The following is a 27403-nucleotide window of genomic DNA, read 5'->3' on the forward strand; positions in this document are numbered from 1 at the left end:
AAAAAATCTTTATATCTACAGTACCACATCACTGCACATTTAGCACATCTGCCTTGCAGGGTTCGACACCTCGTTCAGGGTGTTTTCTGGGTTAGGCTCCCTGTGACTTTTAAAAAAGATTCAAAAAATAAAATGAAATAAAATAAAATAAAACCTTAAAGAGAAAATAATATGATTAAGAATATAAAATATATATATATATATGGCAAAATCTATAGTCTAATTTCGGTTTTTTTGTTACTCGTTGTATCCATAAGATGGCGATATTGAGCAACATTTTCTCTACTTTCCTGCAATGAGTTTTGTGTGAATTAGATTTTTATCTATTTCATATAGTTTCATAGATAGTTCATATTAGCATAATGTGACATTTGTGTGGCTTTACACAGATAATGCAGTAATAAAGAATGAATAAGATGTTCTTTATGTGCAAGTTTGTCCCTGATAAACAAGTTGGTGGCGACTGTGGCAAGGAAAAACTCCCCAAAATAGCATAAGGAAGATACCTTGAGAGGAACCAGACTCACGAGGGAACATATCCTCATCAATTTTATTTGTATAGCACTTTTAACAATGGATATTGTCCCAAAGCAGCTTTACAGAGATGAATAGGTTATGAAATATGAATTTATATGTTACTGCTTGTAAATGTATCTGTATTGAACACGCCAGAGGCGATAGTGGCAAATCAAAACTCCCTGAGATGGTATAAGGAGGAATTCCTGAGAGGAACCAGACTCAAAAGGGAATGTTGTCATTGGGGTGACACTGAATGTCCACGTATTACAGATAAATGATATTGAGTTGTGCAGCGATGGTGATCAGATGCGGTCCTGAAGTAAATGTATTCCTGTGTCTGTGTAGCAGACTGTTGACATTAACTACAGTCCAAATCTAAATCCTCAAAGCTTCTGTTCTTACTCCATAATTTCATGGATCTCTAGGGTGTTAATGAGAAACCATCCCCAGCTACACATAGTGGCCTCCAATCGAAGTAAACACCATCCAGAGGCAGGCCAGGACGAAGTGGGAGAGAGAGAGAGAGAGAGAGAGAGAGAGAGAGAGAGAGAGAGAGGTGACAGGGAGAGAAAGATATGGATTATTAATTAACCTTATTGTTGTATGAAAGTTAATGTCACTGTGCAGTTTGGACTCTGGCAAGACTCGCTATAGCAGCATAACTAAAAGGGAGAACCAGAAGGTAACACAGACATGAGGGATCTCTGGGATAAGAGACGGCCCACCACGCCACCGTCAACAAACCTGAGTATACACGTGAGAGTGAGGGGATGACAGCACACAATTATCTCAGTTCACTGAACACTCTATATCCATGATCCCTCCAGACCTTCTCCATCTGCTCCTAATCACTCCGTTAGGGATATACAATTATAGAAACCATCAATACTATACAAAAACACAATATAACAACATGTGTCATTACAGATAAAAGAGGAATTTCGAGGGTGAAAACCATTTTACTAAAGCAAGAAACCTAGTTAAGACAACTCCAAACCTCTACACTACCATCGCAACTGTGAACCTACATCATCTGGAGCAGTTCAGAATTAATATTTGTCTAATAACATGACAAAAACATAAAAATTATAAATTAAATACAACCTACTCACCAGAGATACAGACTCATAATCAGCACTGCTCCTCAGAGGCTGTAAGTCAGTGGTACTGCTCATATTCACTGGTCTGGAAGTGAAGAACAAACCCTTTCCCGGGCTGAGACAAGCTAGCTAGCTTCGGGGTTGGCCGACCTCCTCACGATGTCTAGCTTTTCTTGAAAATATATTTTTAAGTATGTCTCAGACCAAATCAATTTCTTTTCCACTGTAGGCATAAAAAAGTCTAACTCAGATGTATTAATGTGTGCAGCACGCTACAGACATGTTTTGCCATTTGAAATTGGCTGTAACAGTTTACCTCTGGCCAACCAATCAGAGGTGACGCTATTCTGGGCCAGCTAGCTGCCCTGTGAGGCGAATTTGAAATCTGTTAAAGAAACAGAGCTATTTCTTAAGGAGACTATGGTAAAAAGACCAGCAGTACTGACATTGAAGGCCCTGGGCAGATTAGATTGACATACATAACATATACACACACATATCATCAAGTCAAGTTTATTTCTATAGCGCTTTTCACAACAGACATTGTCTCAGAGCAGTTTGACAGAATTGTAACAGTTAAGGTGAATGGTGTGCATTTATCCCTGATGAGCAGCCGTGGTGACTGCGGCAAGGAAAAACTCCCTTAGATGTTATGAGGAAGAAACCTTGAGAGGAACCAGACTCAAAAGGGGAACCCATCCTCATTTGGGTGACATCAAGAGTGTGATTACAGTCTTTAAAAGATACAGAACACTGAGAACTGTGTGATTATGAGTAATGTTCTTTCTACAGTCTGTTACAGTCATTTGTCAGATACATTGGAGTACAGTGATTTCTCTCACCATTTGGCCAAACAAATTTAAATATCATTTTGAAGATACTAAAGCACAAAAAAATACACTGCCAATCATTTTCAATCATGAACTTACATGAATTACATTTCATAGAAGTGCAAGAGTGCAAGGACTGATTTTGTTCAGCACAAGGCATGACGAACTCCCAGAGATTTTTTTTGCTTCATATATGGTCAGTGGAACTTTATCTGTATGTTGTTTGTAACCAGTTAATTTTGTACAGGGTGTCACTAGATGCCAAATCCAGCAGAAAATCATGTAAGGAACTTTGGAATTCACAAGGCCAGCATTTTATAGGGTATGAACATTTTTGCAGTAAAATATCATTAATTTATTAATATAATTAATGTTATTAATAATACTAAGAAGAAGGAGAAGAAGAAAAATAAGGAGGATTTCATTATGCGAGTTTAAAACCAAAAAACACAAAAAAAACTCGAATCGTTTGTCTAAAACATCTTTATATTGCAATTTTTCATCGAATTTAGTTCGAATGTATTTTTATAGTGCTCTTAACAGCTGTGACAATGCAAATGGCCATGAAAAAATTCTCTGAGTCATTAGATGACTGAAACTTGAACAGAAACCAGACTCTTAATGAAATCCATCCTCTTCTGAGTAACTCCTCATACTAAGATTACAAATCGTTCCAGAATACAGGTGCAGGAGTCCAGGCAAAAAGTCACTGAGGTACTGGAGTCTGATGACGAGGTTTGATAAGGAACCTTACAGAATATGCTTGTGTTCCTTGTATATGTAGCAGGGGAAGAAGGAAAGTGGGGGATTAAAAGGATTGTAATGAAAAACACAATGATATATGCAAAAATGAACTGGCATTCTACAGCATCCGAAATGGATATGGATATTGATGGAAAATGTTAAGTCTTCCAATGCTTTTGCCCATATAGATAAAGATCTTGCTCTGTCCCAATCATTACACCTCCTTAGTATTGGGTAGTACTAGACATAACAATGAATGATATGGTCAGTGGCCTTTCTTTTTCTCTGTAGAAGCAAATAATTATTTTTTAGCTCTTAAAACTTGCTATTTATGTTCCTTTGCTTTGTTGGCAGAGGAATATAGCTCATTTCAACTAGGGGACAGATCTTTCTCCTATAAAGCCCCACAGTTATGCAGCCTTCCAATTAGTGTTCGGGACTCAGACAGTCTCAGTGTTTAAGTCGAGGTTGAAAACACATTTATTTAGTCAAGCCTTGGATCAGTAGATTTTTTCTTAGGTAAAGGCTCAGATCTGGAGGGAACAAGGATATAGAGTGTTTGGTGAACTGGGATATTTGTATGCTGTCGTCCCCTCACATTCACACGTTCACTTAGGTTTGTTGACGGTGGTGTGGTGGGTCGTCTCTTATCCCAGAGATCCCTCATGTCTGTGTTACCTTCTGGTTCTCCCTTTTAGTTATGCTGCCATAGCGAGTCTTGCCGGAGTCCAAACTGCACAGTGACATTAACTTTCATACAACAATAAGGACACATAATAATCCATATCCTTCTCTTCCCGTCACCTCTCTCTCTCTCTCTCTCTCTCTCTCTCTCTCTCTCTCTCTGCCCCTCTCCCCTCCGTGGATCTTCCCTTTGAGGATTTGAGGATGGATTGGACTGTAGTTAATATCAACAGTCTCCTACACTGACTCAGGAATACACCATGCTTCTGATCATCATCACTGTACCCCGCAACATTGTATATCTGCTACAAATGGACACTCGGTGCAACCCAGATGAGGATGGGTTCCCTCTTGAGTCTGGTTCCTCTCAAGGTATCTTCCTTATGCCATTTTGGGGAGTTTTTCCTTGCCACAGTCGCCACCGGCTCACTCATCAGGGACAAACTTACTCATAAAGAACGTATTCACTTTTAATCACCACATTATCTGTGTAAAGCTGCTTTGAGACAATGTTCATTGTTAAAAGTGCCATACAAATAAAAATTGAATTGAATTGAACTAACCTGATCACTGGAGGTTAACAAATGCTACTCCCAATTCAGTGTTTATTCACAATCTTATACAGAAATACATTTTTCGAAATGTTATTTTCCAGATACAAGGTGGTTGCTTTGTTGACCTTTACTGCCTAGAACCAGAACACTAGCAGTCCCATTGAGTTCTATGGAGTTTTTGTTGCAGCTTGTGGTCAGAAATGGGAACTGCTTGCTCTATATTCAGTTTCAGCAGCAGAGAGTACATTTTATAATATGGTTGTACGTGTTTTTTCAAACAAGCAAGCTAATTTGGAATTAGAATTAGCACTTTTTTGTAAGCAACAGCAACGTGTACGTTTAGACAGTATATCTATGATTGACAGAATACATTGAAAAGAGGAAAAGGAAGATTATAGAATGGATAATATCCATACATCATAAACATGTCTTCACCAAGGTGAGCTATTTTGCGACAAAAAAAGGCTGACAGAGAGAAGAATATGCTGTTTTTTTCACATTTTTTCATTTTATGACTAGTTTCATGTTTTTTTTATGTTTATGGACATTTTGCTAGATCTTGCCATGCCTACATAATGATATTAGCTATTAACAAGAAACATCCACAAAACAAGTTGCTCTAAATAGCTTACTCTGAACATTCATTAATAATAGCCAATAGCAGAAGTCAAATGTGATAGCCTCTTGACTTTGAGGCTATGCTGTTAATGACGTCCTTCTGTAGAGGGTCAAGGTAAAACTATGACTAATGTATTGGAGTTTGAGATCTGGGGAATCTGGAGGCCAAAACATCACCTTGGACTTGGTCATGTCCCTCAAACCATTTCTGAACATTTCTTTGCAGTGTAGCAGAGTGCACTGTCATGCTAAAGAGGCCACTGCCAGTAGGAAATACTGTTGCCATGAATGTCAGTAGGTTTGAATAGGTAGTACTGTATGTGCTATATTTGACTCATTGTTTCTCAGTAGAACATTGACAAAAGTATTACACTGCCTTCACCAGCTTGATTTTCCCATATGGTGTATATCATATGCCTTCAATCCTTTCAGTCAACACTAAATTTCCCGTGTTTTGTGCTACAGAAATTCTTCTGTGGGATCGAATCAGGCTAGCATTGGGTTCCATGACCTTGCACCTGTTCATCGGTTGTCCCTCCATGGATGACGTTTTGTAGGAAGTAATCACTGCATACAAGGAATTCCCCTCAATGGGTACTGTTTTGAAGATGCTCTGGCTTAGTTGTTCTCTTGCTGTCACAATTTGGTCCTAGTTAACGTTGATCAAATCCTTAATGTAACACTGTTTTAAACAAACAAAAGTAGGTATGTTTAATATACTGTATTGCTATATATTACTATTCATCATGATTCAGAAATGTACCTTTAACTCTTTTTTTTTTCTATTCTGTTTTCATCTTCATAAATCAGATTTACATACAACAAACATAAAATAACTAGAATTTATGGTCTTTAGGGGATGTTCAGATCAAATACACTAACTCTTATTTCAAACATTAAAAATGTCATAACATGACTTTGAATTGATGTTCGTGGCCATTTCTTCATTTTACTTCTAATTCCCCGTGACCTTTATGTGGTATTTATATTGGCTACACTGGAAATCCTCACCACATTACCTTGGAGTTTTTTTCCCCACATTAAACGTTACTTTTCAAAATTCACCAGTTCCATTTCTTTTTGGAAGTCAAACATAGATTTACTGATGACGTGTTTCTGAGAGCAAGTTGCTTTGCATTTGGGAAGTGGGATTTATTTTTGGTCATTCTTTGGTCATTCAGTGTTGCCATGTATGATGAGTTATTTATTTGACACTTCCTTATATCATTCATATGTCGACTGAGTGATCATTTGATTGTTTGGTTGATTAAGACTGTACAAAGATTATGCCTAAACATTTTCTGTGCTCAAAAAAATGTAGGCATGTCCCTAAAAGCACTGGTGCATAAAGCCTGCTTCAACTTCCTCTTCCGACAGGGGGAATCCCTGCTGCTTCTTGAAAAATGACACTCTATTGGTACAGTTTAAGTTGTTGCCGAGAACACTAACAAAACTGGGATTTACCTCTTAAAGGGATATTTTTAAAAATACGGTTTAAAAATACATGCTATTTTTTTGGACAATATATTATAAAATACATGCATTATCAGGTCAGTAAAACAAAAATAATTGCCATAACCTGACATGAATAGGTTCATTTTATTGTTGTTATTCAGTGTAATTATTCAATTATGCTAATAAAATAAACTGAATGAAAATGCAATTTAACATTTGATGTGTTGTAGAAGCTACATGGTGTGTATAACTGGATACTAGATTCACTTAAATCGGATTAGATTCGATTAGATTGTATTAGATTAGTTTAGATTCAACTTCATGTCATTGTGCAATGTACATGCACAAAGGCAAAGAAATCTAGTTACTATCTAACCATAAGTGCAAAAGTCACCTATTTACAATAAATTAATAATAGTTAATAATAGCACATACACCGCGTAGTAAATGACCTCAATAAAATGTTGGTCGCTTCATTATTTTTGAATTGAGGTCAAATTGTTATTTTAGAAATACATTCTAATCTATCTATCTATCTATCTATCTATCTATCTATCTATCTATCTATCTATCTATCTATCTATCTATCTATCTATCAGTCTATCTATCTATCTATCTATCTATCTACACATACATACATATGGATATATATATATATATATATATATATATATATATATATATATATATATATATATATATATATATTTTTTTTTTTTATATAAATATATTTATATATATATATATATATATATATATATATATATATATATATATATATATATATATATATATATATTTATATATATAATATATATACATCAATAACCTCACACATTTTGTAGTACGTCCACCCAAGCAAGTGATGAGTTTATTCCAATACTCTTTAAGTGTATGTTTTATCTCTAACATGGTGGCACAGTTGAATTGAAAAGTAAATAAAAAAGTGCCCACAAAATGAGATACAATGGGCAGCACCAAAAGCAGTGGGAGCTGGAGCAGTGGAGTTTCTAACCACAATGTAAAGGCTATTCATGGTGGATTTTTTTATATGTAAACTTGCCATACAAAAATAGATGCTGCCCAATGTCTATTGGGCAAGGGATGAGATTTGAACAGGCATAGTCGAGAGATGCTATTTTCTCAATAAACACAATTTGATGTGTAGCATCACTTCCAGAGATTTGTGCAGAACCTGGCGAAGTCTGGTATCTTCAGAGAACAATATCAGACTTCTGAGTAAGACTCATTTGGTATTAGAAATAGGTAGGAACCCATGTGGCAACTTTGATATGTTGTCTGGACAAAGAAAACTACCCTGGCAATCTAAAATATAATGCATCACTAAGTAAACATGGATAGACAACTTAAAGACCAGAGGGCTACCTTTGTGACTCGGGTTGAAAAGTAAGACCAAATCGGCAAAGCTGAGTTCATTCATCCATTACCCAAATTGTGTAATGATTATGATGTGTCAAATTTGTTCTTTGTGATTTATAAAGAAACAACCACTAGAGACACCCCACTAGTTCTCAAAAACACTCTGGTGTTCCTCCACTAAAAGCAACCTTTAAGCTTAAAGTTTACCGTTTACCTGCATGTTCCTTCAATGCAACATCCCTTAAAAATTATTGGAACAGCGAAGCCAACTATATATATATATATATATATATATATATATATATATATATATATATATATATATATATATATATATATACAGTGAGGAAAATAAGTATTTGAACACCCTGCTATTTTGCAAGTTCTCCCACTTAGAAATCATGGAGGGGTCTGTCATCGTAGGTGCATGTCCACTGTGAGAGACATAATCTAAAAAAAAAAAAAAATCAGAAATCACAATGTATGATTTTTTAACTATTTATTTGTATGATACAGCTGCAAATAAGTATTTGAACACCTGAAAAAGTCAATGTTAATATTTGGTACAGTAGCCTTTGTTTGCAATTACAGAGGTCAAACGTTTCCTGTAGTTTTTCACCAGGTTTGCACACACTGCAGGAGGGATTTTGGCCCACTCCTCCACACAGATCTTCTCTAGATCAGTCAGGTTTCTGGCCTGTCGCTGAGAAACACAGAGTTTGAGCTCCCTCCAAAGATTCTTTATTGGTCTGGAGACTGGCTAGGCCACGGCAGAACCTTGATATGCTTCTTACAGAGCCACTCCTTGGTTATCCTGGCTGTGTGCTTCGGGTCATTGTCATGTTGGAAGACCCAGCCTCGACCCATCTTCAATGCTCTAACTGAGGGAAGAAGGTTGTTCCCCAAAATCTTGCAATACATGGCACCGGTCATCCTCTCTTTAATACAGTGGCAAACTTAAGACGTGCCTGGACATGTGCTGGTTTAAGCAGGGGAACCTTCCATGCCATGCATGATTTCAAACCATGACGTCTTAGTGTATTACCAACAGTAACTTTGGAAACGGTGGTCCCAGCTCTTTTCAGGTCATTGACCAGCTCCTCCCATGTAGTTCTGGGCTGATTTCTCACCTTCCTTAGGATCATTGAGACCCCACGAGGTGAGATCTTGCATGGAGCCCCAGTCCGAGGGAGAGTGACAGTCATGTTTAGCTTCTTCCATTTTCTAATGATTGCTCCAACAGTGGACCTTTTTTCACCAAGCTGCTTGGCAATTTCCCCGTAGCCCTTTCCAGCCTTGTGGAGGTGTACAATTTTGTCTCTAGTGTCTTTGGACAGCTCTTTGGTCTTGGCCATGTTAGTAGTTGGATTCTTACTGATTGTATGGGGTGGACAGGTGTCTTTATGCAGCTAACGACCTCAAACAGGTGCATCTAATTTAGGATAATAAATGTAGTGGAGGTGGACATTTTAAAGGCAGACTAACAGGTCTTTGAGGGTCAGAATTCTAGCTGATAGACAGGTGTTCAAATACTTATTTGCAGCTGTATCATACAAATAAATAGTTTAAAAATCATATATTGTGATTTCTGGATTTTTTTTTTTTTAGATTATGTCTCTCACAGTGGACATGCACCTACGATGACAATTTAGACCCCTCCATAATTTCTAGGTGGGAAAACTTGCAAAATAGCAGGGTGTTCAAATACTTATTTTCCTCACTATATATATATATATATATATATATATATATATATATATATATATATATATATATATATATATATATATACATCTATATGTATGTGTAGATAGATAGATAGATAGATAGATAGATAGATAGATAGATAGATAGATAGATAGATAGATAGATAGATAGATAGATAGATAGATCTTTTTAGCAAAGCCTACACATAACACACATCACATCATAACCTTGTGCTCCAGAACATCTGATCACATGCACATTATCAACTTGTGCTGTTAATATCATGAACAGCAGCTACGCTAATTCCTCTCCACTGCTTCTCTTTCTCTCCCCATCCCGAGGCATCCTGAGGTTGCTCCAGCTCCAGTCACCTCCCACCTCGTGATGATTACGGACCTTTAAAGAAGTAGATGCCGAACTCACAAACATCCTGAACCATCTAGAGACGTACCAGTGCCATTTGGATCCCGCTACATGTGTGGAGTTTTGACATTGGACCTCCTGGAGTGTTTAAAGGCTCTGGCATGGAGAAGCTGATGCTGGATCTGTGGTGATCACAAATGCTGAGCTTATAAAACTCGGAGCTACTAACCATATAGACTGTTTAAGACTGCAGAAAGAACATTACTTATAATCTTATACTCCAGTAATCATGTTAGTTCTCACTCTCCAGTGTTCTGTATTGTTGAAAGATTTATGATCAAACTCTTGATGTCACCCAGATGAGGATGGGTTCCCCTTTTGAGTCTGGTTCCTCTCAAGGTTTCTTCCTCATAACATCTAAGGGAGTTTTTCCTTGCCACAGTCGCCATGGCTGCTCATCAGGGACAAATGCACACCATTCACCATCACTGTTGATTTGTGTAAAGCTGCTTTGAGACAATGTCTGTTGTGAAAAGCGCTATACAAATAAACTTGACTTGACTTGACTTGACTTGATAGATAGATAGATAGATAGATAGATAGATAGATAGATAGATAGATAGATAGATAGATAGATAGATAGATAGATAGATAGATAGATAGATAAATCTTTCACAAAAATATTTTATTGAAACGTCGGTATCAATATTGAAAATTGAAAGTACTTGTTATCGGATTAAAAATAAAAATACTTGGTATCTCTCTTCTTTAGTGCTGTGAGATATTCAATATGAACAATAACTAGAGATCACTATTGAGCAGGGGATGCTGGAGCTGTGACTCAGCAACACTACACTACTGCAGTCTTCTGGAAGATCAGTAGGTTGACCAGGTCCATAGCAGCATCACACACTCCCACACACACACACACACACACACACACACACACTTTATTGGAATTCAGAAAAGCCATTCCATCCATCTATTAATGAATGTATTTGGAAAGAAAGTTGTGCACTTCACACAGAAAAATCACTGTTCTGGGAATGGCGAGGTTTGTAGGAAAGGGTCACGTGGTCCCAGATAAGGAGGGGCCCAGAAATCCCCTTGTCGTTCGGTTACGAGGGGCGTGCCTCAGTCTTAACTGCGCTGAACGAACTGAAAGACTTTATAACCGCTCTCTTTGTCTACATAGTTGTTTCCGCTGCTATTAACTCACATTAATGCTACAAACTCGACGAGCAACCATGCATCTTGGAAGCGTCTTCATTCTTCTGGTAAGTCCAGGGATCTTCCTGAGCATTATAATCGGCTCTCTGGTATTTGGACTACGCAGGATCTAATATCGGAATGATTTGCAATTGTATCGGTGATCAATGATTCTACAGGAATCAGAATCGAACAGTGTGTTTAGGGTTAAGGATTTATTCACAATTAACAATAGTCTATAGAGACCCCTGGTTTACTTTCACTTTCGTTTTTGAGACTGGGATTTTGCGTTTACGTGTCTGTCAACGACTTCGTACGGTCTAAACCGCATGAGTGTGTGTGTGTGTGCGTGCGTGTGTGTGTGTGTGTGTGTGCGCGTTTCATTAGAACATAGAGTTATTAATTATGTATACATATTGTTGTCAAAGCGTCACCCATGAATGTTGGGGACTTTCCGTTCTTGTACTGGGGGTATCTCTGCTCAGGAGCTTCACACATCTGTTGTTTTCATCTGCTCAGTTCAAAGTGCCTACAATAACTACACAATTCACAATAACCCCAGGGGTTTTTCCTATTCGCGCACATAAGGGTGAAAAATACTGAGAAATGATATTAAGCGTGAATACTGGTCAGTTGGGGACATTCGAGCTGAAATATTGTGTGATCAATTGGATATACAGAGATATTCAATATTATACTGATCACGCGCTAGGACTGACGTCACTACTGCATTTGGCTGGAGGGCGTGGCATCGTTCACATCCAAACTAGGAGCAATTCAATCTAATTCACTTTTAACAATGGATATTGTCCCAAAGCAGCAATACAGAGATGAACAGGTTGTAAAATGTGAATTTATATGATACTGCCTGTAAGTGTGTCCATATTGAATGAGGCAGAGGAGATTAAAACTCAAATCAAAACACCCTGAGATGGTACAAGGAAGAAAACCTGAGAGGAACCAAATTCAAAAGGGAACTTCATTTGGGTGACACCGAATGTCTGTCCGTTATATGTTACGTCATTGTAAAGGTCTGGGGAGGGAGTAGGTAGATGGTAAGGCATTGGAATTTGGCTCCGAAGTTTATAAGTTCAAATTCCAGCCACACCAAATCCACTTTTGGGCCCCCTGAGCAAGGCCCCTAACTCCATAGCTACTCAGTTGTATGAGTGAGATAAATGCAAGTCACTCTGTATAAGGGAGGATCTGCCAAAAGCCATAAATGTAAATGTGTGCTGTTCAGTAATGGCTTGTTAAAAATAAAGATGTGTTCCTGCAAATTGCAGTCCTTAGTCATTGTAATATAATGTTTATGTTGATTCCAATCCAAATCCTTCCTCGTTGCTCAGTAACGTCATGGATCAGCGGGAGTTAAAATGACCTTGATTTGATGAAGAGTTTGTAAATGTCACACAAGCGCATTGTAAAATTGCTGCAGCAAATGTAGGCTTTTCATCAAAATAAGTATTAATTAGTATACAGTATTATACGAAGTCATGTTTCTTACATCAGAGCGGTTAAATGTATATTTCAGGACCAGATGTTGAATCAGTGAAAGACAATTAGAAGCAGGAGAAAAAAAGACAGAGAGAAAAACAACAGTGAGGAAGAGTATTTTAAATCAGTGGCCTGAGGAGATGATGATAGCAAAAACACCCAAAAGAAAATCTAAGGAATTAAATACTCTAAAAAAACACTCTAGAGAGGTTAATTAAGTTGTCATGTTTTTATATGCAAAATGCTTACTAGCTAAGAAGTCAAATTATTTGAATTTTATGTGAAAACCTCACTTAGTCTCGGTGCATTTGTTAATTGTAGGCATGATGAACACTCAATTCATCATAAGTAAAATACCTTCTAAAATAAATCATTTTGCTATAACATAACTTGTTGCCTAGCTAAATAAATAATCTGCTGAAATCATCACTGATCTAGTCTGAGATCTGAGAATATGAAAAAAATTGGCATGTTAAACCATTTTACTGAGATAGTAATCGACAGGTTTCACACCGCAGTCTGGTGTTTAATACTCTGCATGGCTGAAACTTTCCGAACACCCCTCAGACCATATGATATATGATTTTTTTTATTTGAACATCCTGTTCAAAATGAAGTCTCCATTAGTCCGCCAGTAACCTTTAGCATTTACGATGAGTGTGTTAAAGGTTTAAATAAAAATGGCCATAATTAAAAAAAAATTCAAGTAAAGTATAAATATACTAACCATATTTTGGGCCACATTTAATTTTTCACAGAGAAAATACATACAGACTGCAGAGAAAAACAGAAATCTATTGTTTTGCACCTAAAGGTCCAGGGTCAAGTCTTTGTAAAGACTTATTTTTACTAAATACCAAAATATGCTACTTAATAGAAGCCTGTTTGGGTTAGATAATGATCCCGAATGTACAGTTCATTCTAATCAACACAAACATTTTGGGATTATTGAAAGCACTGTGGTGTGAAATAAATAGAGAAGTTCGTATGCATATTCTTCTGTCGTTGTTGGGCATCAGAGGAAGTGGCGCAATGCTTTTGTGGGGTCTTTTACAAAACAAAAGTGAAACAAATATTTTGTAAAATAATATAATACAAGTTAATAATATACGTTTGAGGTTTGAGCAATGAGTGTGGACTTGGCTGTATACTGTGTTATGTATTTGCTGCTTGTTATATTTTTTTTACTCTCTGTATATTAGCATCTGTATTATTTCGAATTTTGGTCCTGGAGGACTATTCGCTCTAGTGCATATATTCACTGGATATTGAAAAGCTAATGTTAAGTTTTGTCTTGATGCTTGATTTGTGTTATATTTCTTTATAGGTTGTAGCTGTTGTTGCTGAGTCCTGTGATTCGGAAACCCATTATATAAAGGATGGTAAATGCTGCAAGATGTGTGAGCCAGGTAATGTTAAACTTCTGTTCTTTTTGTTATCATTTGGTGTTTCATGTTTTTTGTATATGCAAGCTCACTTCATTATGCTAACTGTCTTCAAGGTAAGATGATGAAAGAAACCGTCAACTGTGAAGACCCACTCTGCCTGGATTGTGCTGATGGGGAATATCAGGAGAATTACACTAAGGAATCTCTGTGCAAACGCCAGCCCCGCTGTGACTCAAGTGAGTTTACATTCTGCCACAGTTTTATTTAATGTGCAAATTCAATGTTCAACGTTCTCATTAAAGATGCATTTAAATGCAGTTATAATATCAATTTTATTCAGATGCTAAAGACTTTTGATGATTTTTCATTCCTCTCCACTTTTTTTTCCTGTTCTCGGTTAAACAGACCTCAATTTGCAGACTCCAGTACGTAGCAAGACACAAAGAAGTCTGTGTGTGTGTAAACCCAACCATCACTGCAGCAGCCAATCGTGTGATTCCTGTGTGAAAAACAGAGTATGCAAAGCAGGCGAGAGAGTGAGCAAACCTGGTAAGTGTGTTCAGAGATGGCAAAAGTACACACATCCTTCGCTCAAGTAGAAGTGCAGATACTCATGTTTTAAAAGACTCTGGTAAAACTTAAAGTACTGACTACCCTTTTTAACTCAAGTTAAAGTAAAGAATTATGGGCTCTGACATGTACTTAAGTAAAAAGTAGCTATTACTACTACCTGTTTTAGTGTCAGGCTGGTAACTAAACCTCACATCATATTAATATATAAATATATCAATTTTGTTATTTAATGAATGTATCCAGGATGAACATCCACTATATAGAACACACACAGAGAAAAGAAGATGATGATCAGGTGATCAGGAAGGTCTCTGTTCTCAGTCAAGTTTACATCACTGACTCCCTCTGCCTCATCCACAATAACCGCTTCTGCCCTGCTTGTTGTTAGCTTCGTAGGCTAGCCTATGTTTGTGGTTTATGATTGCCAGTAAATAATACACCAGTGGTATGTTAAAAAAAAGCAGTGCAATGAGAAGTAATCTGTTAATGGGCAGAAAACAGGGAGAAATGAAATGAAAAAATATTGATTATGTCTCAAAATAGATTAAAACTAAAGTAACGAGCCTTGTTTGAAAATTTACAAAGTGGAAAGTACAAAAATTGTTGTGAAAATTTTAATAAGGGAAAGTAAAAAGTTGTCTGAAATATAGTGAAGTACTGATACCAGAAAAATCTACTTGAAGCATTTTGTATGTTTTAGTGTGTTGCATAAGGATTTTTATAGCCTAGTTATCATGAATTATGTTAAGATTTTAATTATATAACAATTTTTCATAAGCAAAGACTTAGAATATATATATAAAAATAAAAAAAGATATAAAAAATACTATTTTAGTAGTAGAAATAGTAGTTGTATAGTATAAAAAGGTATAATATAATTATAATAATTACAATATGCATTAAAATTCAATTGTAATTGTGTAAAATGTGTTTTAGTGAGAAAAATCAGGCTGTCCCATAAGAATTGGAGGGGGAAATTTTTATTTTGTATTGATTAATATTGTCATTTTTGTCAGTCCACAAATTCCTATGAGTGGATTCACTGGATTCGTTGGAGTTTTTATTGCAAAAGCAGGTTACAAGGCATTTTATGCCCATGTTCTTTGTCTTTACAGCCAGCGAAAACAACGATGTAGAGTGTACCCCATGTCCCAATGGTACATTTTCCGAAGCTGAGTCAGCAGCAATCTGCAAGCCTTGGACCTTGTATGTTTACAATTATTTTTAAACAAAAACGGCATCAATATAGTGATTCTCGCTTTGTTGTCAATTTTTTTTTCCTTGACATGCTCAAAATTCATTTCTATTGTTTCTTCGTAATACAGATGTGATTCAGGATTCAAAGAAGTTGTTCCAGGCACTTCCACATCGGACAGAGAGTGTGGTACGTACATATTTATTCCTTGCGCTTTAAGTGGTTTGTCTAGGCCACGTAGCGCGTATCGTGTTCATGTACTTCAGTGCAAAAGCGGCGTCCAGTAAGGAACTGAAAAAGTGGGTGGGAAAACACAGACTTGGTGATGTCACTGATTCAGTATCGCTTCCTTTGCTATGTGTAATACTTGAAACTGCACAAACGCACAGCTGCAGCTTTTTCTGGAAGAAGTAACTCTGCCATCACCACTGTAAAAAATAGCATCGGTGTGGTAGACTGTATTCTACTTATAGCTCTGATATACTAATAAATATCTTCCTTTGGTTAATAGACTGAAATCAGTGGGACATCAATGATATTGGGTTTATTCATAGAGTAGGTGAATTTTTATATAAGAAATCATTTTTTTCTATTGATATTGAAGTTATATCATTACTAAAGCAAGAAACTCAATAATCACAATTCAACAACTCTCCTTTCACTGCAGCCACAACGGCGGCACAGCAGACATCATCTCCAGCAGAAGCATCAATATTACCCTCATAAAATGAGCATTTTTTTTATTGTTGCATTTACGGTTTCTCGGGTTTAGGCAACATAGAGTTTAAAAAAATGTAATACAAAAAAAGCCAGCAGCACACCCGAGAGAAACGCTAAGAATAGACTATTGGGAGAAATTGTATGCATATTCCAAGTAAGTCAGTGTTTCTGATGGAGTTTAGACCGAGAAGGCCTTGCTGGACCATTACTGAAGTTCATCAGGAAGGCTTTTGAACATATTTAAATAATAAATAAAGTGGCTGAACAGAAGATTTTTTTAAGGACATAATGAAAGTTTATATCTGTATGCATGAGAAGTTGAAATCCTTTCTTTTTTTTTTTTTTTTTTTTTATAGAGGAGCAGAGTCAGAAACTTGCCATCGTCATACCTTTGGTACTGATTGCGCTGCTCTTGGTGGTTGTGGGATGTTTAGGTTTCGTTTATTACAGAAGAGGTAAAGCCAGTTCAATTATCTATATATATGTGTGTGTGTGTGTGTGTGTGTGCGCTCATATTGGGCTTATATTTGAAGATTCTGATATTGGGATGTGTGTGTTCTTTAAAGTAACATTCTTTTTTTATTGAACACAGGCAAAACAGGATCCACATCATTTGTCAAAATGGTACTAAAACATTTTTGTCTCATTTTCACAACTCTAATATGATGCAACTAGCGTCTATTTTTCATTCAGGTCTTTTTATTCCATATCCGTATTTAAAACATCTGGCTTTCATATCTGTTTACAGGCACATGAAATTTGTGACAACAGAAACACCCCGCAGCCCATTGAAGACATCGTGCACGTAGAAATCGAACCGGAACCGGAACTTCCTGCGCCCAATCAGCCGCAAGAAGACACTGATGAGGATATTTTGAAAAATGAGGAACCCTTACTCCCAGGCATCTCTGAAAAAGGACAACCTGTCATTCAAGACAACAGTAAATCCTTACTTCTTTCTGAGGCCGAAACAGAGCCGGGAAGCTTTCAAGTCCGTTTGTAATTTCGTCATCACACTTCACGTGCATTAATATGCTTAGCAAAGCACGGCTGGAATTAAGTGACTGTATTCAGTAATAATAACAATATGTTGTGTGATGTAGCTTGCCGCAACTTAAAACAAACAAACAGCATGCGATTTTTCCACTTGTGAAGCTACTGCAATATTATCCAGTTAATATGAGTACAGGAAGTGATAACAGATATGCTTGTCCAGCAATTTCAGATAAGATCATATGTGTGAATAAGTTATAGACGTGGTTCAGGGTTGCACTACTTTTTTTTTCACTTAGTTGTATATATTTGTATTATTGTGATGTTTCATTTGTGTTTAATTTGTTATAAATCCAATAAAGAGATGTCTGGTTCATTCCTGGCATTAATTCCTGTATAAAGTGTGCATTTGCATTACATTTGAATGAGGTATTTAGAAGGCACTGATCATTATTACAGTTTTTCTTAGTTGCTTTGGAGCATTTCTCAAATCTTCCTTAATATTTGCAAACCAGTAAGTGCATTTCTCAAAATAATTTGTACATACACCACAAAACATTGGATTTCTCGCAAAAGTCTGTACTTTTCTCAAAATCCTTAGTACATCTCTCAAAAGTAAGTATTTGTGTCAATGAACATGTCATTGCCATTAAAATGAAAAGTCCTTTTTCATTGGTTACAAACAAAATCCTCAAAATGTTTAGGCATGTTGTCAGTATGATGGCGCACAGTTTCAGGATTTCTTGATATAAACTATGGTTTGGATCACAGAGACTGAAAATGCACAAAGTTTGACTTTCATTTTGGCATCTATGAATTTCAGCAGCACAAATTCATTTCCAGTTTTTCTCAGTCACTTTGGAGCATTTCTCGAATCGTCCTTAAGATTTGCAAATCAGTAAGTGCATTCTCAAAACAATGTGTACAAACAGCACAATACATTGGATTTCTTGCAAAAGCCAGTTTTTTTCTCAAAATCCTTAGTACATCTCTCAAAAGTAAGTATTTGTGTCAGTGAACATATCATTACCATCAAAATACCAAGTCCTTTTATCATTGTTTACGAACAGGATAGTCAAAATGTTTAGTCATTTTCTCAATATGACAATGCTTTATTTTAGTATTTCCTGATGTAAACAATGTTTTGGATTACAAGTATTGAAAATGCACAGGCTGAATTGGCAACTATGAATTTCAACAGCACAAATTTACACATTACTGTATGTGGGATATTGATTGTTTGAGACTGGACAGGATTCACACCTTTTTTTTATTTTTCTTTACTAGTGGACTGACTAAAAAATTACAATATAATGTCATTGTGATAGAAAATAAAAAGACACAAATTAAAATTTCAAAAGGTAAACATAGGAAACACTTCTTAGGCAGAACTGCGCATGCCGCACTCTACAGTGCAATCAGTCTCTACCCCCTGACGTCCCAGTCTGTCTGGCCTCAGATTTTCCTCCACATCACAACAGATATCCTCCCTTGCAATACCATTGTGAGGCTATGATTGACAACATGGCCCACAACAGTGGCTCTAATTTCACCTGAAATGTGTCTATGTCTCTGGCCTCTTCTTTCTCTTCCTCTATTTTGCTTCCTCACCCTTCCAGCACGCATCCTTATTCCTGGCTCTCGACCATGTTCGTTTCCTAGTTGTTCATCCATTTTCAACAATTGTAAATCTGTGTTTTGCTCTTTTTATATACACTCGTCAATTACAGTAAAAGTTCACGAGATTCAGCCTTGACCTATTTTAGAGAACTAGTTGATTATTGGTCTGAAAGTAAACACGCCCCTTCATTAGTGACATTCAAGGTTCATCTGCACAATTCATCAATTCAAGACACATTTACCAAAAAGGTTTAATGGAACTGTGATGAAGAAGAGCTTGACAAATTTTGACAACTGGTTTAACCATTTTGCATTTAATGACTTATCCAATGAACTGGTGCTTAAATGTTTTGGGGGTTAAGACCATTTAGGTGAAACTAGTATAATACATTTTGATAAACATGACATAAACAACTGATAATGTAGGAAACAACAGACACTTGTAAACAATCGATTAAATGATGTACAAAAGCATTCGCAATTTAACCAAAGCAACAGGAAATTGTTTTTTTGAAGAGCACAAGTGATTAAATGATGTGGAGGTTGAACAAGTAGGTTTGAGAATTAAAGCAACTGAGAAAAATTGTAACATGACAAGATGTCTAATTTTGTGGGTATGGGTTTTCTAGCAATAAATAGACATTTGGTGCAGCCCAGATGAGGATGGGTTCCCTCTTGAGTCTGGTTCCTTTCAAGGTTTTTTCCTTATGCCATCTCTGGGAGTTTTTCCTTTCCACAGTCGCCACCGGCTCACTCATCAGGGACAAACTTACACTTATTAAGAACATCTTATTCATTTTTATTACCACATTATCTGTGTAAAGCTGCTTTGAGACAATGTTTATTGTTAAAAGCGCTCTACAAATAAAATTGAATTGAATTGAATTGAATTGAACTGAACTGAATTGAATTGAATTAAATTGAATTGAATTGAACAAGATACCATACATTTGGGAGCATCTTTAGTGTGTGGTGGATACTATTATGTGTTATTTAAAATGTCCACATGATGGCGCTGTTCAGAATCACAGGCAACGTGCAAAACTACACTATAAGGTAAAACATTGGGACACTTGACATTTCCAGCCATTGTGTGGTTCCTCTCCAAACATTTACCACAAGGTTGGATGCACACAATAGTATAGGGTGTCACTGGATGTGGTAGCATTACATTTTCCCTTCACTTGAACTAGGAGACCCAAAACCTGTTCCAGCATGACATGCCCCTGTGCACAACACAAGATCCATGAAGATAAGGTTTACATGGATTGAACTAGATCTGGAGTAGCCTGCTATAGAGCTCTGACCTCAAGCACTCTGAACACCTTTGGAATGAACTGGAATGCTGACTACACCCCAGGCCTCCTCACACTACATCACTACTTGAATGTACTAACACCTTTTTGGGCTGAATGACACAAATCTCCAGAAGCACACTACAAAATCTAGCAAAACATCTTCCCAGAAGAGTGGAAGCTATTATAACTGCCAATAGGCACTAAATGTAGAATTGGTATTTTTAAAAAGCAAATATGAAGCTTATGATTAGGTGTCCACAAACTTGTGTCCGTATTCTGAATATGCATTGATTAATGTAACAGCAGAACAGCAGCTTTTATAGTTCTGGCGGAACGTTGTCTCGTTTTTACTGTGTACTGTGTACCACTGTGTATAGTAGAAACGACAAGAGTAGACTTGAGAAGTATAAATAGACATGAATAGTTCGAAATCTGTCTTATTGTAACAGGAATACCTCTATAGTTTGGCTTCTTAGGTACAGAGGAAACATTTTTAGATAGTTTTAAATTATTCACATCTAAAGACATTTTTAAAACTGTAACAAAAACACAGTAAACAGCAATAAAACTAAACAATGCCAGTATTTGTGACTTTTTCCCACTACACACCCACACTGGCACATAGATAAATAAATATTGGGATGGATGGATGGATAGATAGATAGATAGATAGATAGATAGATAGATAGATAGATAGATAGATAGATAGATAGATAGATAGATAGATAGATAGATAGATAGATAGATAGATAGACAGACAGACAGACAGACAGACAGACAGACAGACAGACAGACAGACATAGATAGATAGATAGATAGATAGATAGATAGATAGATAGATAGATAGATAGATAGATAGATAGATAGATAGATAGATAGATAGATAGATAGATAGATAGATAGATAGATTATCTGGGACTCTGTGGTCTCAAATAGGATTTTGTTGCTTTCCATTATGTCTAGTGGATACCATCAAGGACCATTAATAGAACACTTTTTGCTACACGCAGATCAGATGTTGGTATCTATTGGATATCAATGGGGGCCATTAGAACGTCATTCAGCCTCCAGATTCCAGGAAGTTTTCCACAATGGTTTCTACAATGATGTACACAACTACACTTTATAATGGGAACTATAGACTTAACATTCTATAGGTTTTTTTTAACTAGGCATTTAGGGAATCATTGAATATTTAAATACTAAGTACTAAAAATGTGTTACTGTGAATTATTTATTGTTATAAATATACATGTACATTTAGTTAAAATGCTGTTCCATATAATCCGCCATACTTACAGGAGAAAGCGGTTACTGAAGATGAAGGAAGTCGTTACTGGTGAGAATTCTGTTCTCAGGTAAGTAGTACATTTACATTTACAGCACTTGGGGCCTTGCTTAGGGGCCCAGCAGCTTGACGTTGCTGAAATATAAATCCACGGTTTTCCGATCAGAAGTCTAATGTCTTAACCACTGAGGTACCACTTTCCCTGAGAAATAAAAGATCTTCAAGATCATTTGATAAATTCAGTAATCTACTGAACATTCGGAATAGCTAAATGATTTATTAAAATAAACTAGGACACTAAAATGAAACATATGTAGTAAATATGACACGTTTAATTTAGTCCAGAATATAAACTCTAAACAGATGTCAAGAGCATTTTCAACTAATTGAATAGTGAACAAATGCATCAGCAGGACCGGTTTATATATTTAACCAAAATTTCCCCACCTTTTAAACCCTCCAGTCCGCCCTGCAGTCATGTTTAGACTAGGATTACATCTCATCTGGGCTACATGTAAGAAGCCATGACCAGGCTTGGATTTCCGAACCCCGGTGTGTTTGCCATGCACGGGTGCCAAAGGGGAATTGTGCATTTCAAACCAGCTCTTTTTTAGCACCCAGGAGTTTTCTCATTATCCCTGGATTAGCAGGCCACGGGGCTTTGAATTTACATGGAGACCTGAATAACTAACATCGCAAAGGTCTTCTTTCACCCCTATCCTTCAAGAAAAAAAAAAACAGAATTAGGTTCTCCTGGGGGTTAATCCTGTTGATGTGTGTGTGCTGTGTGCCGAAGGGCACCTTTGCAGGAACTCTTACATAAAATGTCCACGATGGATAAAATTTTATTGAATTAAAACTTTTGAACATTGTGATGCACAGCGCATGTTATTTCACAAATACACTCACGACTGAATTATTCATTTTGCACCACAAGACATAAAGATTTGCTGGGGGTGGTACCATCAGAGGGTTCTTTTCCACCTTTATTATGTATCTTTTATCTGGAATGTTGCATTTGCTAATAAAGTAAAACAATGAGGAACTCAATCAGAGATTTCTTATATAATGTACCTTATTTAAATATAGTATAATGCATACGTAAGGTACCAAATAATGCACTTATATCCATTATAGGTGTGTTTCTTTTGATATTTTTTGACTTTGATATCAAGTCTGTCTTTCAGGGGTTAGGAAAAAGAGAAGAGGATGAGGGTCTGTCACCAGCTTGGCAGATTCAGAGCAGATAATGGTCTTAATTATCACCCAGCAAGACGAAACAGTTTGTGTTCTTAATCCTCACTGCCCTGAATTGTTTTAACAGATCAACGCCAGATATGCAAATCCTTTAATGGCTCTGTTTTCCCACATAACATGAAAGCAGAAAAAAAAATACCCTCACCCTCTCATTTAACCCCCCAGGCTTTGAGAGATGACCCCAATCCTGTTTAGATAACAATACTACAAAATATTGAATCAAATATTTAGCAGGAGAAAATATTGGAAGCATAATTATACTCCCATGGACTCGCATGGACCTAGAAACACTCGAATTTCTATTAAATGGACTACAAAAGGGCATTGAAGACATGTTTTTTAATTTTTCAGATTTTATTTTAGCAAAAATAATTAATCATGGTCATGTAAAAAGCATTTTATAATTTACAATGTGTACAACAAGAATAAAATTTACAATTATTTACAACCTCAAGCTCATTTGGTGTTTAAACCAGGCGTAGGGTTTAAACCTGACTGTAAACTTCATGACTAAAGGGTCCATGGTAAGAGAAAAACAGTTCAGCTCTTCAGAGAACAGTTCAAAAGTGCAAACATCTGCCTTGCGTGAGTTGCATTAACAGTTTAACTGACTTTGTGGAAGGAAGTGTGCAGGGTAGTTTGCAGGGAAGTAGCTGCTCCTGGACGCCCAGTTTGCCCATAATTTGCTAAAGTCTTGACAATGCTCATTGCTCTTCTTCACTGGAGTTTCAGAAGTGGCCGTTTCTGCTAGAGACCAGATTTTCGGTTTCTGTCCATTAGCATTTTCTTTACACTCCTTCCTCGCAGATTCACAGCCAGCCTCGCTGTTTCCGGTCGTAACCTCAACCGAGCCGGAAGTGTCACCCACATTGGGTGTTTCGAGTCCCTCCGTGAGGCGTTCCTCAGCCTGGCGCGGGGACGCGCTTTCTCCTGCGCACAGCTCCTCCTCAGCATCAGCATCGACATCAACAACCTGAGAGTCGATGTCGACCTCATCATCCGAGCACCTGTCTTTCTGCGAGGAGACATCTTCCTCTTCCTCCACCTCGCTTTCATCGTCCTCGTCGCTCTTGGCTTTGGACGCCCAGCTGACGCGGTTCTCTTTCTTGAGGCGTCGGCGCGCGTTGGCGAACCAGGTGGACACCTGAGTCAGGCTCATCTTGGTGACGATGGCCAGCATGATCTTCTCGCCCTTGGTGGGGTACGGGTTCTTCAGATGCTCGCTGAGCCAGGCTTTCAGCGCACCCGTGCTCTCCCGACTCGCCACTTTAGCGACGCGTCCGGGTTCGTCCGCCACCACGGGTCTGTACGGAGAGAAGTACGCCCCGCCGCGGCTCAGCAGAGCCTGGTGATAGGGGGAAGCCGCTTTCATGTCATAGGAGCTTCCCTGGAAAATGATTGAAAAGAAAAATGCAATTAGTTCACTTGTAGAAACTCTTATATTTGCGTAATTTCGGCGTGCGTAATTACGCACTACACACAACATGCACGGAAAACGAATTCCACTAAATCACTCTGGTGAACATCAAATTCAGTTTGAAAACGCATTAAAACTAAAAGCAGAGGTCAGGATTAATTGCACCTACCATATGTGACACGTGTCCAGCATGTGGGAACGGAATAAACGTGTATCCCGGTATTCCTGAAAAAGGCAGAGGAATCCCAGCCATGGCAGCAAGATGGGGAGGTGGATGAGGATGTTGCTGTTGCACCCCTGGCCCACATCCTAGCATCTGATATCCAGCAGGCATGGAGACGTTCCTGTCCACAAAGTAGTGACCAAATCCGCTTGGAGAAGCAGGCATCCTAATAACCAGAGCATCAAAAGTTGGTGTGATCGCTCTCCGAGAGCGCAGGTTCGCTTTATAGGTGGGGAGGCAGCAATGGGCGGGGCCAAGTGACATGACTGACAGTTGTAGCCCCCCCTCCGACCCCCCCCAAAAAGCCCTGAGCTTTCACTCGGACCCAAAATCCCTTCAAAGGAGAATTCCGCTGTTCCTTTTAACGGCCCCTAAAAAGCCATTAAGCACACGATACTTATCTGAGTCCTGCGATCTGCATTGTGGCACAGATAAATAGCAATGCCTCATTTGAAATTCACATCATTGGAGATAAGGCCATCTTAAAGGATACCCTTTAGACGACCACGATGGTGAGGAGGATGAGGATGATGATGATGATGGCCATTGCATTACATATCTACATCTCAATATTAAACAACCCTCTTAAAGGATACCCTTTAGACGACCACGAGGATGATCATAAGGATGAGGTTGATAAGGATGAGGATGATGATGGTCACTTTACAAATCTACATCTCAAAATTAAACAGTCCTCTTCAATGATACGCTTAGTGTATCCACGAGGATGAGGATGATGAGGGTCAATGCATTACAAATCTAAACATGCAACCATGCATTAAGCATGAAGTGCGTTCATACACAAACATTTGCAAGTAAAGTGATCCTGGGTTGAATCTCGAGTATATAAAAATAAATAAATAAAATTGTGTACTAGTAAAATCATACACTTTATGTCACAGAACATCAGCGACAGTAAAAAGGCATGATTGCAAAAATAAAAAATAAATCAAAATCCAAGCGCAAATGGGTGCATGTTAAATCTAATAATAATTCAGATTGTTTCATCTCGGAGTGTGTGAACAGGACGAGGCGAGACAGCAATGGAGGGAGATTAATGGGAATTTGATTAACAACACCGTGTCATGGCGCAGTTTGACACCTCGGAACAATCTGCCACTGAACCAGGACTGAACTTTACAGCTTTTATCGGAACGGGTCAAATGATTCGCTTTAAAAAAAAAACCCGAACAGGATAAACCGTTTCCACCTGACACTGGGAAAAACGAATTTATTTTATGTTCGTGTTTTTTCGGAGTTTTTTTCTTTGTTTCTTCACAGAAGTGCGCAAGGAAATGAGCACACCGCTTCTGTCCACCTATTATTATTATTATTATTATTATTATTATTATTATTATTATTATTATTATTATTATTATTATCAGCATTATAAATATTATTCTTATTATTATTATTATTATTATTATCAGCATTATAAATATTATTCTTATTACTATTATTATCATCATTATAATTATTATTATTATTATTATTATTATTATTATTATTATTATTATTATACACTATTATATAATATTCCCCTAGTAAAAATAGCATTTTGTCGGTGAAACAGAACCCTCAATATTTTATATTTTTATCCTTTACTAAATGGTTATTAGCTTACTATATGTATTTATATTATTCATTTATTTCTTAAAATGTAATTTAATAAACGATACGTGACATTTTTATTGTTGTTTTTTCCTCAAAGATGGAGTGTACATCCTTTTTTAAAATATATACATTAAAGTGAATACTTGAATCGTGATTATTACATTGTTTTGTTCATTGTTTTTTTTATTTAAAATATTTTTGGAGCCATATTTCAAAAAGAAAACAAGCGACAAGTTTGACATTAGTAAAAAAAAAAGTATGTGATGAGATAAATTAAAAAAAAGTAGAATAAAATGTAAAAAGGATACTAAAATAAAATAATAGAATAAGTGTAAAATAGAATGAAATATGTAGAATAAAATAGGCATAATAAAATAACATTATATAAGTATAATAAGATCAAATATATTTTTGAATAATAATAAAATCTCTAGTTTTTCTGGTTGGAATTGGGTTTGAGCAGGAAAGAGATTTGAGTGGCTGTGAGTCGCTTGTTGTTTCGGTTGTTGTAATGAAATGGGTCTAAGTGAAACAGGTGTTGACTAATGTATATGATAATGACAGCAGAACAGATGCTAATGCCGCATTGTTCCAGAGGCGCAGATAAGATTAGAATTCCACAACATCCATGCGAATAGAGCTGCTGCTCTCCCCTGCGAAGAAAAGCACCACAAACACGGCCGAAAATACACACACACACACACACACACACACACACACACACACACACACACACACACAGACACACACACACACACACGCATGCACATACTTTCAATAAGAAAGTTGCAGGAAATCTACATGCACTACTCAATGTACAGGAACAGATCAGCTCTAATAAAAGCTTGAATAATGGACATTACAAGCCATGTCATTTTTCTATGAACTATTATTCATTATTTTATTTTCAATAATGTAATCATTTAGAAATACAGGTCTGTTTGTGTGTGTGTGTGTTAGAGAGATTTGGAAAATAATTAAATAATTAAATATTTCAATAATAGTTTATCATGATTAAATTAATAATAATAATAATAATAATAATAATAATGATGATGATGATTGTGATGATGATGATAATAATATAATAATAATAATAATAATAATAATAATAATAATAATAATAATAATAATAATAATAATAATAATAGAACAGC

The 27403-nt window shown here is 36.8% G+C and overlaps 2 protein-coding genes across 2 annotated transcripts; one reads left to right on the forward strand and one right to left on the reverse strand.

Moving 5' to 3' along the window:
- The first annotated feature begins 11070 nt into the window (after positions 1–11070).
- cd40 (CD40 molecule, TNF receptor superfamily member 5) lies at positions 11071–17905 on the forward strand. The gene is made up of 9 exons (XM_046868825.1): positions 11071–11231; positions 13988–14069; positions 14162–14284; positions 14454–14597; positions 15737–15827; positions 15947–16005; positions 16893–16991; positions 17129–17160; positions 17285–17905. The coding sequence occupies exons 1-9, from the start codon at positions 11178–11180 to the stop codon at positions 17537–17539; spliced, it is 939 nt and encodes a 312-aa protein (XP_046724781.1). The 5' UTR covers positions 11071–11177; the 3' UTR covers positions 17540–17905.
- A 5468-nt stretch (positions 17906–23373) lies between these two features.
- Positions 23374–24813, reverse strand: irx7 (iroquois homeobox 7). Its single transcript, XM_046869915.1, has 2 exons — positions 24579–24813; positions 23374–24379 (listed from the first exon to the last, which is right to left on the reverse strand). Exons 1-2 carry the CDS (start codon positions 24795–24797, stop codon positions 23588–23590), a joined length of 1011 nt encoding a protein of 336 aa, XP_046725871.1. The 5' UTR covers positions 24798–24813; the 3' UTR covers positions 23374–23587.
- Between the last annotated feature and the right edge of the window lie 2590 nt (positions 24814–27403).

Source organism: Silurus meridionalis, chromosome 16, assembly GCF_014805685.1.
Source record: "Silurus meridionalis isolate SWU-2019-XX chromosome 16, ASM1480568v1, whole genome shotgun sequence".
NCBI lineage: Eukaryota > Metazoa > Chordata > Actinopteri > Siluriformes > Siluridae > Silurus > Silurus meridionalis.

What these genes read in the sequence shown, in the direction of transcription:
- cd40 (XM_046868825.1), top strand. Translation starts at nt 11,178, where the DNA reads ATGCTACAAACTCGACGAGCAACCATGCATCTTGGAAGCGTCTTCATT. An exon ending in CTGCAAGATGTGTGAGCCAG is followed by an intron (nt 14,070 to 14,161) that starts GTAATGTTAAAC and finishes ACTGTCTTCAAG; the next exon opens with GTAAGATGATGAAAGAAACC. An exon ending in ATCTGCAAGCCTTGGACCTT is followed by an intron (nt 15,828 to 15,946) that starts GTATGTTTACAA and finishes TTCGTAATACAG; the next exon opens with ATGTGATTCAGGATTCAAAG.
- irx7 (XM_046869915.1), bottom strand. Translation starts at nt 24,797, where the DNA reads ATGCCTGCTTCTCCAAGCGGATTTGGTCACTACTTTGTGGACAGGAAC. An exon ending in CTGGACACGTGTCACATATG is followed by an intron (nt 24,380 to 24,578) that starts GTAGGTGCAATT and finishes ATCATTTTCCAG; the next exon opens with GGAAGCTCCTATGACATGAA.